The sequence below is a fragment of the Haematobia irritans genome, chromosome 2 (genome assembly GCF_050003625.1).
Source record: "Haematobia irritans isolate KBUSLIRL chromosome 2, ASM5000362v1, whole genome shotgun sequence".
Taxonomy (NCBI): Eukaryota; Metazoa; Arthropoda; class Insecta; order Diptera; family Muscidae; genus Haematobia; species Haematobia irritans.
This window is the reverse complement of record NC_134398.1, coordinates 182,119,027-182,134,885: the sequence shown is the minus strand read 5'-3', so window position 1 is coordinate 182,134,885 and position 15,859 is coordinate 182,119,027. Positions and strand designations below refer to the sequence as shown.

General features: G+C 26.1%; 1 protein-coding gene across 6 annotated transcripts in view; it reads left to right on the top strand.

The window, feature by feature from the left end:
- Positions 1-15,859, top strand: part of bru1 (bruno 1) — a 618,688-nt gene that overhangs the window by 422,137 nt on the left and 180,692 nt on the right. For all 6 annotated transcript variants that reach the window (XR_012719747.1, XM_075296969.1, XM_075296970.1 and 3 more), the window contains one exon: positions 13,238-13,286. Coding sequence is in view for 5 of the 6 variants with exons in the window: in XM_075296969.1 (XP_075153084.1) it covers positions 13,238-13,286 (49 nt within the window). In the remaining variant the exon portion in view is untranslated. The remainder of the gene's footprint in view (positions 1-13,237; positions 13,287-15,859) is intronic.

The window sequence follows — 15,859 nt, the reverse complement described above, 5'->3', positions numbered from 1 at the left end:
AAGTTTTTTTTAGGAAAACTCTAATTCAGTTTGGCTGAATAAGTTTTTCTATAGGAAAACTTCAATTCATTCTGAATGTATAACTTTTTCTATAAGTAAACTTCAATTCAGTGTGGCTGAATAAATTTTTCTATAGGAAAACTTCAATTCAGTCTGGCTGAATAAGTTTTTCTATAGGAAAACTTCAATTCAGTGTGGCTGAATAAGTTTTTCTATAGGAAAACTTCAATTCAATCTGGCTGAATAAATTTTTCTATAAATTCACTTCAATTCAGTGTGGATGAATAAGTTTTTCTATAGGAAAACTTCAATTCAGTGTGGATGAATAAGTTTTTCTATAGGAAAACTTCAATTCAATCTGGCCGAATAAGTTTTTCTATAGGAAAACTTCAATTCAGTCTGGCCGAATAAGTTTTTCTATAGGGAAACTTCAATTGAGACTATAAAAAAACTTCATTTCAGGCTGGCTAAGTGAATTTATCCATAGGAAAACTTTAATTTAGCCTAGGAGAATTAAGTGCTCGTAATTACATCCTTTCTGAAAGAAATCAGATATACTAACACTTGCACCATGGCTTGATTTATATTCCATTAGATACTTTCGTTTAAGAAAAATGCCTATATCACTTATTTAAAACTAAGTATATTTCCATTAGTGTGGGGGGCTTTATGACATCAGCCTTTTTAGCTAGCAATATGTGACTAAGTTAATTACATCCAAAGTGCATTACATGGTTTTTTTCTCGGCCTTAGCTTTTAGCTTGCCGAGCAATCCATTATATTGGAAAATAGAACATGCTACCAAATGGTACCCTGGCTATTCCTATGGCTACACTCGCAACATGCAACATGCACACCACGGGATTATTGTGTTAATCACATTTGAAAAATGATTCTAATACAATGAACGATTATTTTTCTATGTTGTTTGAAAACAGGCTCAGATTCAGCCTGAAATGTGAAGAAATTGAATTACTTTGAACCCCAAGCGCCTCTTGGCTAAAGCCTTCTTGTTGTATGTGTTCCGCTGCACAAGCAATGACCCACTTTTGATTATTCGTGATGGCAGCTGCTGCAACATTTCTCATAAAAATCCTATTATTTAATAAAGGAAGAAGAGAACATTTATCAAAGTAATCAGAATAGTGTCCTGGTTACGAAATAGCAATATTTTATAAAACTCGAAGGAGATGATAGAACCGTTCGTTTGGAGATAGCTATATGATATCCTGAACCCTTGTGATTTGTATAGTTTGAAAGGAGCTTTATCCAGCATGCTTTATTCAAGAATCAAGCCTCTCAACAGAAAAAAAAAAATAAATAATTTAAACTGAATATATGGAATTTTTCCCCTGTAGCCTAGAGCCTATGGAAATGAAATTTTGAAAAAACTTCCTCTATAAATGAAATTTTGAAAAAATTTTCTATAGAAAAAAAAATTTTTGCAAAATTTTCTATAGAAATAAAATTTTGACAAAATTTCCTATAGAAATGAAAATTTGGCGAAATTTCCTATAGAAAGGAAATGTTCACAAAATTTCCGATAAAAATGAAATTTTGACAAAATTTCGTATAGAAATGAAATTTTGGCAACATTTTCTACAGAAATGGAATTTTTACAAAATTTCTATTAGAAATGAAATTTTGACAAAATTCCCTCTGGCAAAGAAATTTTGACAAAATTTTCTATAGAAATGACATTTTGACCAAATTTCCTATAGACAGGAAATGTTCACAAAATTTCCTAAAAAAAATGAAATTTTGACCAAATTTCCTATAGAAATTAAACTTTGACAAAATTTTCTAAAAAAAATGAAATTTTAAGGAAATTTCCCAAAAAATTATAGGCAAAAGTACGTATAAAAATTATTTTTTTTTGCAAAACTTCCTATAGAAATTGAAATTTGTCCACATTTTCTAAAGAAATGTAATTTTGACAAAATTTCTTATAGAAATGAAAGTTTGACAAAATTTCCCTTTAGAAATGGCATTTTAACAAAATTTCCAATAGAAATTAAATTTAGTCAAAATTTGCTATAGAAATGAAATTTTGACAAAAATTTCCTATAGAAATGAAATTTTCACAAAATTTCCATAGAAATGAAATTTTGACAAAACTTTATATTGAAATGAAATTTTGACAAAATTTCCTATAGAAATTAAATTTAGTCAAAATTTGCTATAGAAATTAAATTTAGTCAAAATTTGCTATAGAAATAAAATTTTGACAAAAATTTCCTATTGAAATGAAATTTTCACAAAATTTCCATAGAAATGACAAAGTTTGCTATAGAAATGAAATGTTGACCAACTTTCTTATAGAGATGAAATTTTGTGGAATTTTCTTAGAAATGAAATTTTGACAAAATTTGCTACAGAAATGGAATGTTGACCAACTTTCCTATAGAGATGAAATTTTGACAAAATTTCCTATAAAGATGAAATCTTTGCAAAATTTCCTATGGAAATGAAATTTTGATAAAATTTCCCTATAGAAATGACAAAATTTGCTATAGAAATGAAATGTTGACCAACTTTCCTATAGAGATGAAATTTTGTGGAAATTTCCTAGAAATGAAATTTTGAAAAATTTTCTATAGAAATGAAATGTTGACCAACTTTCCTATAGAGATGAAATTTTGACAAAATTTCCTATAGAGATGAGATATTTGCAAAATTTCCTATGGAAATGAAATTTTGACAAAATTTCCCCATAGAAATGACATTTTAACAAAATTTCCTATAGAAATTAAATTTAGTCAAAATTTTTGTCACAATTTCATTTCTATAGCAAATGAAATTGTGACAAAAAATTCCTATAGAAATGAAATTTTCACCAAATTTCCTAGAAATGAAATTTTGACAACATTTCCTATTGAAATGAAATTTTGACAAAATTTCCTATTAAAATGAAATTTTGGTAAAATTTCTTATAGAAATGAAATTTTGACAAAAATGTCCTATAGAAATTAAAATTTTAGAAAATTTCCATAGAAATTAAAATTTTAGAAAATTTCCATAGAAATGAAGTTTAGGAAAACTTTCCTATTGAAATGAAATTTTGACAAAATTTCTATAGAAATTAAATTTTGTAAAAAGTTGCTATAGAAATGAAGTTTTGACAAAAATTTCCTATAGAAATGAAATTTTGACAAAATTTTCCTATAGAAATGAAATTTTGACAAAAATTTCCTATAGAAATGAAATTTTCACAAAACTTCCTATAGAAATGAAATTTTGACAAAATTTCCATAGAAATGAAATTTTGACAAAATTTCCTATTTAAATGAAATTTTGACAAAATTTCCCATATAAATGAAATGTTAAGCTAATTTCATATAGGAATGAAACTTTGGGGAAATTTCCTAGAAATGAAATTTTGACAAAGTTTGCTATAGAAATGAAATGTTGACCATCTTTCCAATAGAAATGAAATTTTGAAAAAATTTCCTATAGAGATGAAATGTTTGCAAAATTTACTATGGACATGAAATTTTGACAAATTTTTCTACAGTAAAGAATTTTTCATTCGTGTTTTGTAAATGTAAAGAAATTTTAACAAAATTTCTATAGAAATGCAATTTTGACAATATTTCCCATGCCAAAAAAATTTTGACAAAAGTACGTATAGAAATGAAATTTTGACAAAATTTCCTATAGAAATGAAATTTTGTCAAAATTTCCCTGTAGAAATCGAATTTTGTCAAAATTTCCCTATAGAAATTGAATTTTGACAAAATTTCCTATAGAAATTAAATTTTGACAAAATTTGCTATTGAAATGAAATTTTGACAAAGTTTCCCATAGAAATAAAATTTTGACAAAATTTCCTATCCAAACGAAATTTCGACAAAAATTTCGTATAGAAATGAAATTTTCACAAAATTTCCATAGAAATGAAATGTTGACAAAATTTCGTATATAAATGAAACTTTGGGAAAATTTCCTAGAGAAATGACATTTTGGGAAAATTTCCTATAGAAATGAAATTATAGTCAACATTTGCTATAGAAATGAAATTTTGACAAAAATTTCCAATAGAAATGAAATTCTCACAAAATTTCCATTGAAATTAAATTTTGGAAAATGTTCCTATTGAAATGAAATTTCCTACAGAAATTAAATTTAAACAAGATTTGCTATAGAAATGAAATTTTGACAAAATTTCCTATAGAAATGAAATTTTGTCATAATTTCCCTGTAGAAATCGAATTTTGTCAAAATTTCCCTATAGAAATTGAATTTTGACAAAATTTCCCATAGAAATAAAATTTTGACAAAATTTCCTATCCAAACGAAATTTCGACAAAAATTTCGTATAGAAATGAAATTTTCACAAAATTTCCATAGAATTGAAATGTTGACAAAATTTCCTATAGAAATGAAACTTTGAGAAAATTTCCTATAGAAATGACATTATGGGAAAATTTCCTATAGAAATTAAATTTTGACAATTTTTCATATAGAAGTGAAATTTTGGGAAAAATTCCTATAGAAATGAATTGTTTGGCAAAGTTTCCTATTGTCTGTAGAAATGAAAATTGGAAAGGAAAAATTTAGCTCTGGTACTATTTGACTAATTTTTAATGTATTTTGCATTCGTTTTTTGAGCTCGCGCAAGTTTTCTACCACTGTGACGTGGATCAATATAGGCCTTGCATTTTTTGATAATTTCTGGTGTTGTTACCGTTATTTCGTCCACTTCTTGGACACTACGTAACACTGCCAGTATCACAGTAATTGGAAATCGTACGAGAAATGAAAATTGTATTCACATTTCAACAGTGGAGGTATCTAGCGGTAGCAACTTGTGGTTTTCCAGTCAAATATAAAACAATCACACTATTGTGCTTGCATACGGACAACTTTTTTTCTGAATGCAATAGCTCAAAATACTTTTTTTATGATAGTAAACAATAAAATGAACTCTCACTGGAATTAATTTGTCAGTTAACAGCAGAGGAGAAATAATAGCAACCCGAAGATCGTTGGAATACATATCAACCATTCTTTATCGTCCGAAAATCTACTGGGTACCCATTCGGATGCATAATTTCGTAAGATCTTAAAATTATTAAAGATTTTCTACACTGGAGCATATTGTCGTTGACAAAATGACTCTTCGTTGACTCTTCTTCTTAAAATACTAATGCGATTTTTATTTAGCATAGAAAACGCATTTGTCGGTTGCAAAGGCTTTTCCCTTGTCTAAAAGTTAATTTTGAAATTTTGTCAAAATTTAATTCCTATAGGGAATTTTGTTAAAATTTCCTTTTGGAAATTTTTAAGTCTATAAGAAATTTTAGTCGAAATTTCATTACTATAGGAAATTTTGACAAAATTTCAAAAAATGTATAAAGACCTCAAAAAACTAATAAATTCGAATTTGTTTTCCAGTATCAAATGCACAAATTTAACCGATAATTGCGTCTTTAATGCATCCATGGAGGAGGGTATATATTTCACCTTGTTCCATCAATAAGCCTTTCTCAACAACTTTAAATTCTTTTGTATTTTATGTAATTCATTCATTTTTCTCGATATTGGTGAACTTGAGTCCTTGCTCTCTATTATGGATATAACGAATGGTAATAATGACGATGGTCGTAGCTTTTACCCTTTAAAATGTTATATTTTTTTGCAGTGCGTTTCTATGTGACATATAACCAAGCATTTCCGGTGGTTTAAAATGGACTGTAGTGTCAATTAATCATTGTAACAGAGAGAGTAAATAAGATAGTGTTTTAAAATGGAAGAAGAGTATTGCGTATAATTTATTTTCTACGATTTATAAGTGCAAATGACTTATACTGTGCAATGACGCAAATGTATTGAAGCGTATGTGTGATTATACATTTTTGCGTGAGTGGTTAAAATCTCTTTAAACTGATTTTAATTACAAGATCTTTTTAAAACATTTGAGTCATATGAAATGTTAATTTAAGTCTGAAAGATAGAATATAAATATGGATATAGGAAATAGAAGCAAAATTTCATTCCTATAGGAAATTTTGTCAAAAATTTCATTTCTATAGGAAATTCTGTCAAAATTATCTTGCTAAAGGAAATTTTGTCAAAATTTCATTTCTATAGGAAAATTTGTGAAAATTTCATTTCTATAGAAAATTTTGTTTAATTTCATTTCCGTAGCAAATGTTGTCAAAATTTTATATTTATAGAAAATCTTGTCAAAATTTAATTTCCGTATAAAATTTTGTCATAATTTCATTTCTCTAAGAAATTTTGTCAAAATTTCATTTCTATAGGAAATTTTGTCAACATTTCATTTCTAAAGGAAATTTTGTCAAAATTTAATTCCTATAGGAATTTTTTTCAAAAGTGTATTTCATTTCTAAAGGAAATTTTGTCAAAATTTAATTTCGATAGGAAATTTTAGAAAAATTTCATTTCCTTAAGAAATTTTTATGAAAAATTTTGTAAAACTTTTATTTCTTTAAGAAATTTTGTAAAAATTTTATTTCCATAGGAGATTTGGTTAAAATTTCTATGCTAGGGGAATTTTGTCAAAATTTCATTTTTACAACAAATTTTGTTAAAATTTAATTTTTACAACAAATTTTGTCAAAATTTCATTCGTGTAAGAAATTTTATAAAAATTTCATTTATATAGGAAATTTGGTTAAAATTTCTTTGCTATGGGAATTTTGTCAAAATTTCTACAAGAAATTTCGTCAAAATTTCATTTCTATAGATTTTTTTCACTATTTCATTTCTTTATGAAATTTTGTAAAAATTTTATTTCTATAAAAATATTTTTCAAAAATTCATTTTTATAGAAAACTTTGTCATAATTTTATTTCCATAGAATATTTAGTCAAAATTTCATTCTTATAGAAAATGTTGTCAAAATTTCATTTCTATAGAGAATTTTGTCAACATTTCATTTCTATAGGAAATTTTGTCAAAATTTCATTTCTATAGGAAATTTTGTCAAAATTTCTTTTCTATATGAAATCTTGTCAACATTTTGTTTCTATATGAAATTTTGTCAAAATTTCATTTCTATAGGAAATTTTGTCAAAATTTCATTTCTATAGGAAATTTTATCAAAATTTCATTTCTATAGGAAATTTTGTCAAAATTTAGTTCCTAAAGGAAATTTTTTCAAAAGTGTATTTCATTTCCAAAGGAAATTTTGTCAAAATTTAATTTCTATAGGAAATTTTGTAAAAATTCCATTTCTTTAAGAAATTTCTATGAAAAATTTTGTAAAACTTTTATTTCTTTAAGAAATTTTGTAAAAATTTCTTTTCTATAGGAAATTTGGTTAAAATTTCTTAGCTGTGAGAATTTTGTCAAAATTTATACAAGAAATTTCGTCAAAATTTCATTCCTCTAGGAAATTTGGTTACAATTTCATTTCTATAGGAAATTTGGTTAAAATTTCTTTGCTGTGGGAATTTTGTCAAAATTTCTACAAGAAATTTCATCAAAATTTCATTTCTATAGTTTTTTTTTTCAAAATGTAATTTCTTTGGGAAATTTTGTAAAAATTTAATTTCTATAAAAATATTTTTCAAAAATTCATTTTTATAGAAAACTTTGTCATAATTTTATTTCTATAGAAAATTGTGGCAAAATTTCATTTTTATAGAAAATTTTGTCAAAATTTCATTTGTATAGAAAATTTTGTCAAAATTTCATTTCTATAGAGAATTTTGTCAGAATTTCATTTCTATAGAAAATTTTGTCGAAAATTTTATTTCTATAGAAAATTTGTCAAAATTTTCATTTCTATAGAAAATTTGTCAAAATTTTCATTTCTATAGGACATTTTGTCAAAATTTCATTTCTATAGGAAATTTTGTCAAATTTTCATTTCTATAGGAAATTTTATCAAAATTGCATTTCTATTTGTTTAATTTCAAAAATTTTGTTTAATTTCATTTCCGTAGAAATTTTTTTCATAATTTCATTTCTATAGGAAATTTTGTCAAAATTTTCTATTAGAAATTTTGTCAAAATTTAATGTTTATAGGAAATTTTTCAAAATTTCATTTCTATAAGAAATTTTGTCAAAATTTTATTTCATTTCCAAAGGAAATTTTGTCAAAATTTAATTTCTATAGGAAATTTTGTAAAAATTCCATTTCTTTAAGAAATTTCTATGAAAAATTTTGTAAAACTTTTATTTCTTTAAGAAATTTTGTAAAAATTTCTTTTCTATAGGAAATTTGGTTAAAATTTCTTAGCTGTGAGAATTTTGTCAAAATTTCTACAAGAAATTTCGTCAAAATTTCATTCCTCTAGGAAATTTGGTTACAATTTCATTTCTATAGGAAATTTGGTTAAAATTTCTTTGCTGTGGGAATTTTGTCAAAATTTCTACAAGAAATTTCATCAAAATTTCATTTCTATAGTTTTTTTTTTCAAAATGTAATTTCTTTGGGAAATTTTGTAAAAATTTAATTTCTATAAAAATATTTTTCAAAAATTCATTTTTATAGAAAACTTTGTCATAATTTTATTTCTATAGAAAATTGTGGCAAAATTTCATTTTTATAGAAAATTTTGTCAAAATTTCATTTGTATAGAAAATTTTGTCAAAATTTCATTTCTATAGAGAATTTTGTCAGAATTTCATTTCTATAGAAAATTTTGTCGAAAATTTTATTTCTATAGAAAATTTGTCAAAATTTTCATTTCTATAGAAAATTTGTCAAAATTTTCATTTCTATAGGACATTTTGTCAAAATTTCATTTCTATAGGAAATTTTGTCAAATTTTCATTTCTATAGGAAATTTTATCAAAATTGCATTTCTATTTGTTTAATTTCAAAAATTTTGTTTAATTTCATTTCCGTAGAAATTTTTTTCATAATTTCATTTCTATAGGAAATTTTGTCAAAATTTTCTATTAGAAATTTTGTCAAAATTTAATGTTTATAGGAAATTTTTCAAAATTTCATTTCTATAAGAAATTTTGTCAAAATTTTATTTCAATAAGAAATTTTGTCAAAATTTCTTTGCAATAGGAAATTTTTTTAAAATTTGATTTCATTTCTAAAGGAAATTTTGCCAAAATTTCATTTCTATAGAAAATTACGGAAAATTTTCATTTCTATAGAAAATTTTGGAAAATTTTCATTTCTTTAAGAAATTTTGTAAAAATTTCATTTCTATGGGAAATTTTGTAAAATTTTTATTTCTTCACGAAATTTTGTAAAAATTTCATGTCTATAGGAAATTTGGTCAAATTTTGTTTGCTATAGGAATTTTGTCAAAATTTCATTTCTATAGATTTTGGTTTTTTTTTCAAAATATCATTTCTTTGGAAAATTTTGTCAAAATTTAATTTCTATAAAAAATTTTTCCAAAAATTAATTTTTATAGAAAACTTTGGCAAAATTTTATTTCTATAGGAAATTTTGTCGAAAATTTTATTTCTCTAGAAAATTTGTCGAAAATTTTATTTCTCTAGAAAATTTGTCAAAAATTTCATTTCTATAGAAAATTTGTCAAAATTTTCATTTCTATAGGACATTTTGTCAAAATTTCATTTCTATAGGAAATTTTGTAAAAATTTCATTGCTATAGAAAATTTTGTCAAAATTTTATTTCTATAGAAAATTTGTACAAATTTAATTACTTTAGGAATTTTTTTTTAAAAAATTCATTTCTACTGGAAATCCTGTGGTTCGCCCTAGCACTATGTCTCTCAGTGTATTAATGTTGTAACTCTAGTTACCAAATAACGTAGTTTGCTCCATAAATAGAGCCTTTATTTAAAACCGTTAAGATAAATGCACTATGCATACTATGACTATGCGGAAGTGTTAGTATGTGGATTTTGGTGGCGACCAATTTAAATAGTTCGATGGGGGCATGAAGTACATGATATATAGTCTATGGGTGCAAATGAGTGAATTTGTTAGAGAGTGTTGGGAGTGTGTGTGTTTTACTCACGCATGCATGTTACATCAAAGACACACATGAGCGAAGCTAATATTTAGTATGTTTTAGATAGAAGCTCATGTTTTACATCGGCTTTCATGATTCCATGTCTTTGAAGTCATATTTTCCTCAAGTAGCCTTTAATTTTACTAGAAAATTCTCTCACACACACACATATATTCAATGCTCGTTATAATTTTTTTGTGCTCAAAAGAATAAGAGTGTGTATGTTGCTTATGTTTTTATGAATGAGCGAGTGTAAATGTCCCCCAAGGCCATTGAGTAACATATGTATGTATGTCAGTGTGTGCGTACTTCTCTTGTCTACTTGTCCATATTCTATAGGGACTATGAACATATATTTTTTATGAATGTCGGCGATAATGGTTTTTAGCGGATATTATCACACAAATTCACGAAGCTAACAACATATGAAGTGAACATAAAATATGTATAAAAATTTCATTAGGGTAGATTTTTCACGATGATAATTTATATTTTCTATGGTTTTAGTATAAGTCACTGTACTTGGAGCTATATGTGTACTCCCCCTCCCCACCCAATCTATAGTAAGGTCATGGAATTTTTCTTGTTTGTCGTTTATATGTATACCCTCACCACTTAATAAGGCAATTCGTGGTAACAGGAATTATGAAATATTTTATAGTGTTTTTTGTGTCCTTTTCTTGTTGTGTGCGGTTTTAACCGGTAATAAAGATAATTTCTTGCTTTTAATAATTAATGTATATGATTTTATAAGCTGTTAAGTTTTAGCGACTTTGCAACATAATTTAGAGATTTATTGTTGCTACCGCTTTACTTAGCTTATCAGTCTTGATAATTTAGCAAGTGAATATTTTAATATTGAGAAAAAAGTCTAAAATCAGATAGGACCGATAATACTATACCTTTCATCATTATATTCCTGAATCAGGGTTGCCATTTTGGTCCGATCGGATCAAAATTGGTTCAAACAATTTTTAATTTTTAAATTTGGTCCAATGGTCGGGCCAAATGTACAACATTTTTTTCTGCAGAAATAAAATTTTAACAAAATTTTCTATAGAAACAAAATTTTAACAAAATTTTCTATAGAAATAAAATTTTGACAAAATTTTCTATAGAAATAAAATTTTGACAAAATTCTCTATAGAAATAAAATTTTGACAAAATTTTCTATAGAAATAAAATTTTGGCAAAATTTTCTATAGAAATAAAATTTTGGCAAAATTTTGTATAGAAATAAAATTTTGGCAAAATTTTCTATAGAAATAAAGTTTTGGCAAAATTTTCTATAGAAATAAAATTTTGGCAAAATTTTCTATAGAAATAAAATTTTGGCAAAATTTTCTATAGAAATAAAATTTTTGCAAAATTTTCTATAGAAATACAATTTTTAGAATATTCTCTTAAGAATTAAAATTTTGACAAAATCTTCTATAGAAATAAAATTTTGTTTTGTTTTGTGATTGTTGGTTTGTACTTCAATCATATTTGACTAAACTACAAGAGTAGCTTAAAATAACAGAGGAACCATAAAATTTTGGTAGATTATTTTTGGCACGAATGTCAACCATGATTATGAACCATGATTATGGAGCAATTTTTGTGTGATTGGGGATCGGCTATATAAAACTATAGACCGATATGGGGGCTATTTATAATTATGGAACGATAGATACCAATTTTGGCATGGTTGTTAGATACCATATTCTAACACTACGGACCAAATTTCAACCGAATGAATTTTGCTAATCCAAGAGGTTCCGGTGGACAAATCTGGGGATCGGTTTATATGGGGGCTATATATATTTATGGACCGATATGGACCAATTTTTGCATGGTCATTAGAGACTTAGATCGACTCAGAATTTTACCACGACCCAGAATATATATACTTTATGGGGTCTTAGAGCACTATTTCGGTGGAGGGTATACAAAACCGATTAAATACGTATAAAATTCAGTTTGACAAAATTATCTATAGAAATAAAATTTTGACAAAAGTTTCTATAGAAATAAAATTTTGACAAAATTTTCTATAGAAATAAAATTTTGTATAGAAATAAAATTTTGACAAAATTTTGTATAGAAATAAAATTTTGGCAAAATTTTCTATAGAAATAAAATTTTAAAAAAATTTTCTATAGAAATAAAATTTTGACAAAATTTTCTATAGAAATTAAATTTTGACAAAATTTTCTATAGAAATAAAATTTTTTATAGAAATATAATTTTGACAAAATTTTCTATAGAAATAAAATTTTGACAAAATTTTCTATAGAAATACAATTTTTACAATATTTTCTTAAGAAATAAAATTTTGACAAAATTTTCTATTGAAATAAAATTTTGATAAAATTGTCTATAGAAAAAACAATTTTGACAAAATTTTCTATTGAAATTAAATTTTTACAATATTTTCTAAAAAATAAAATTTTTTATAGAAATAAAATTTTGACAAAATTTTCTATATAAATAAAATGTTAGCAAAATTTTATATAGAAATAAAATTTTGACAAAATTTTCTATAGAAAGAAAATTTTGACAAAATTTTCTATAGAAAAAAAATTTGACAAAATTGTCTATAGAAATAAAATTGTGACAAAATTTTTTATAGAAATAAAATTTTGACAAAATTTTCCATAGAAACAAAATTTTAACAAAAGTTTTTATAGAAATAAAATTTTGACAAAGTTTTCTATAGAAATAAAATTTTGGCAAAATTTTCTATAAAAATAAAATTTTAACAACATTTTCTATAGAAATAAAATTTTGACAAAATTTTCTATAGAAATAAAATTTTAACAAAATTTTCTATAGAAATAAAATTCTGAAAAAATTTTCTATAGAAATAAAATTTGAACAAAAATTTCTATAGAAATAAAGTTTTGGTAGATGTTTTTTGGCTCGAGTGGCAATCATGATTATGGGCCGATATGGACCAATTTTTGTGTGATTGGGAATCGGCTATATATAAGTATAGACCGATATGGACCAATTTTGGCATGGTTGTTAGCGGCCATATACTAGCCCAATGTGCCAAATTTCAACTGAATCGGATGAATTTTGTTCCTCCAAGAGGCTCCGGAGGTAATGTAATATGTAATTGTGGACCGATATGGACCAATTTTTGCATGGTTGTTAGATACCTTATAGTTACACCACGTACCAAATTTTAACGGGTTCGGGTGAATTTTCTTGTTATAATCCGAGGTTTTTAAGAATTCGAATTTGATGTATTTTGTATGACTAATAATTAAAAACAAAACAAGTCCTAAAATTTAATATTTTATTATAATTTTATTTCTGTTTCTTGCAGATGTATCATCCCATACAAATGAAACCCGCCGATAGTGAAAATCGTAATGGTAAGTGGAAAAGATTTCTAAGATATTATATCTTTATGATTTCTTCATTAAAAAAAAAAACTGAAATATTGTCATAAAAAAGCAATGAACAAAAAATTTATTATTCCAACACAATTACTCAAAACATAATATCTTACACGCAAAAAAATAATTCTTTCCTCCCAAACGAAATTTTAGACAAACAAAGTTCGTTTCTCATTTGCTTTTCGTTGAAAGGAAGTGTATTTGGAAGAAAAGTATATAGTTTTTGTGATAAACGTTTATTCTTTTCCAGGATGTAACAAGAATTTCATAAAGACTAACTCAAAAAAAATTTTTTCTGGCTAATTGCATTTTCCCTCCCATCTTTCTCACTTCCACGATTTTTTTTAGTTCTTAGCACCTTTTTCTGTACTACAAACAATGTAGAAGAAATTATACAATTTTATATATGTTTAAAATTTTTTTACCTTTCGCCTGGACGGAGAATCGAACCGCGGACCATGCAATTTGTAAGCCAACACACTATCCACTGAGCTATGTAGCCATTATTGTCATCAATAGATAATTACCCATATAAGTTATATTTATATAGCATAGCTTGCGGCGCCCACGAGCCGATTAAACAAAGTTTATTTCACAGAAAAATACATTTAGTTGGGCACCATGGAGCAGTGGTTGTTACGTCTGACTTGCATGCCAAGGGTCGTGGGTTCGATCCCTGCTTCGACCAATGTTTTTTTTTTTTTTTTTACATATATTCCAGATATGTTAGGAAGATTCCGAAAAAATGTTCAACATTACATTGTGGTATATTAAATTTTGAACTGTAAAATGTGTCTTATTAAAGACCTAAAGTCAGAAAAGAACAGTGTTTGATATAAACGAAATGGACTGTGTTGTTGATTCAAAAATAACTTTTTTTATTAAAAAAATTAAGATTTTGTAACAAACGAATTTTTTTGGTGATAAAAGTGTATTCTTTTCGAAGCAATTCAAAAAACTCTAACAAAAGAAAAACGTTTTCGGTACACGTTTTCCAAACGTTTTTTTTCTTTGCGTGTAGAGAGAAAAATCTAATACTCCCAGCCAGCCTCCTATTTGTTATCTTTTGTCCATAGAATATTGTGAATATCTCACAATAGCTATATATCCTTTCATATTTCATAGTGTAAAAAAACCTAATCGAAAAACAAGTATATACGGCCGTAAGTTCGGCCAGGCCGAATCTTATGTACCCCCCACCATTGGTTTGCGTAGGAACTTCTACTAAAGGCTGTCATCCACAATCGAATTATTTGGGATGCGATAACACTTGCCGATGGCAAGGTATCGTAAAACTTTTTAACACTGTCTCCTAAATTGTAAGTTAGTCCATAAAGGGTATATATTAAACAAAAAAAGGCAGATTAAATACGTATATAATTCAGTTTGACAAAATTTTCTATAGAAATAAAATTTTGACAAAATTTTCTATAGAAATAAAAACTTGACAAAATTTTCTATAGAAATAAAATGTTGACAAAATTTTCTATGGAAGTAAAATGTTGACAAAATTTTCTATAGCAATAAAATTTTGACAAAATTTTCTATAGAAATAAAATGTTGACAAAATGTTCTATAGAAATAAAATGTTGACAAAATGTTCTATAGAAATAAAATGTTGACAAAATTGTCTATAGAAATAAAATGTTGACAAAATTTTCTACAGAAATAAATTTTTTACAAAATTTTCTATAGAAATAAAATTTTGACAAAATTTTCTATGGAAATAAAATGTTGACAAACATTGCTATAGAAATAAACTTTTTACAAAACTTTCTATAGAAATGAAATTTTGACAAAACTTTCTATAGTAATAAAATTTGACAATTTTTACATGGCTGTTAGAGGCCATATACTAACGAAATGTACCAAATTTCAACCGCATCGGATGACTTTTGCTCCTCCAAGAGGCTCCGGAGGTCAAATCTGGGGATCGGTTTATATGGGAGCTATATATAATTATGGACCGATATGGACCAATTTTTGCATGGTTGTTAGAGACCAAATACTAACACCACGTACTAAATTTCAATTAGATCGGATGAATTTTGCTCATCCAAGAGGCTCCAGAGTTCAAATCTGGGGATCGGTTTATATGGGAGCTATATATAATTATGGACCGATATGGACCAATTTTTGCATGCTTGTTAGAGACCGTATACTAACATCAGGTACCCAATTTCAAACGGATCGGATGAATTTTGCCCCTCCAAGAGGCTCCGGAGGTCAAATCTGGGGATCGGTTTATATGGGAGCTATATATAATTATGGACCGATATGGACCAGTTTTTGCATGGTTGTTAGAGACCATATACTAACATCGCGTACCAAATTTCAATCGGGTAGAATGAAGTTTGCTCCTCCAAGAGGCTCCGGAGGTCAAATCTGGGGATCGGTTTATATGGGGGCTATATATAATTATGGACCGATATGGACCAATTTTTGCATGGTTGTTAGAGACCGTATACTTAGACCACGTACCAAATTTCAACCGGATCGGATGAATTTTGCTGCTCCGGAAGGCTCCGCAAGCCAAATTTGGGGATCGG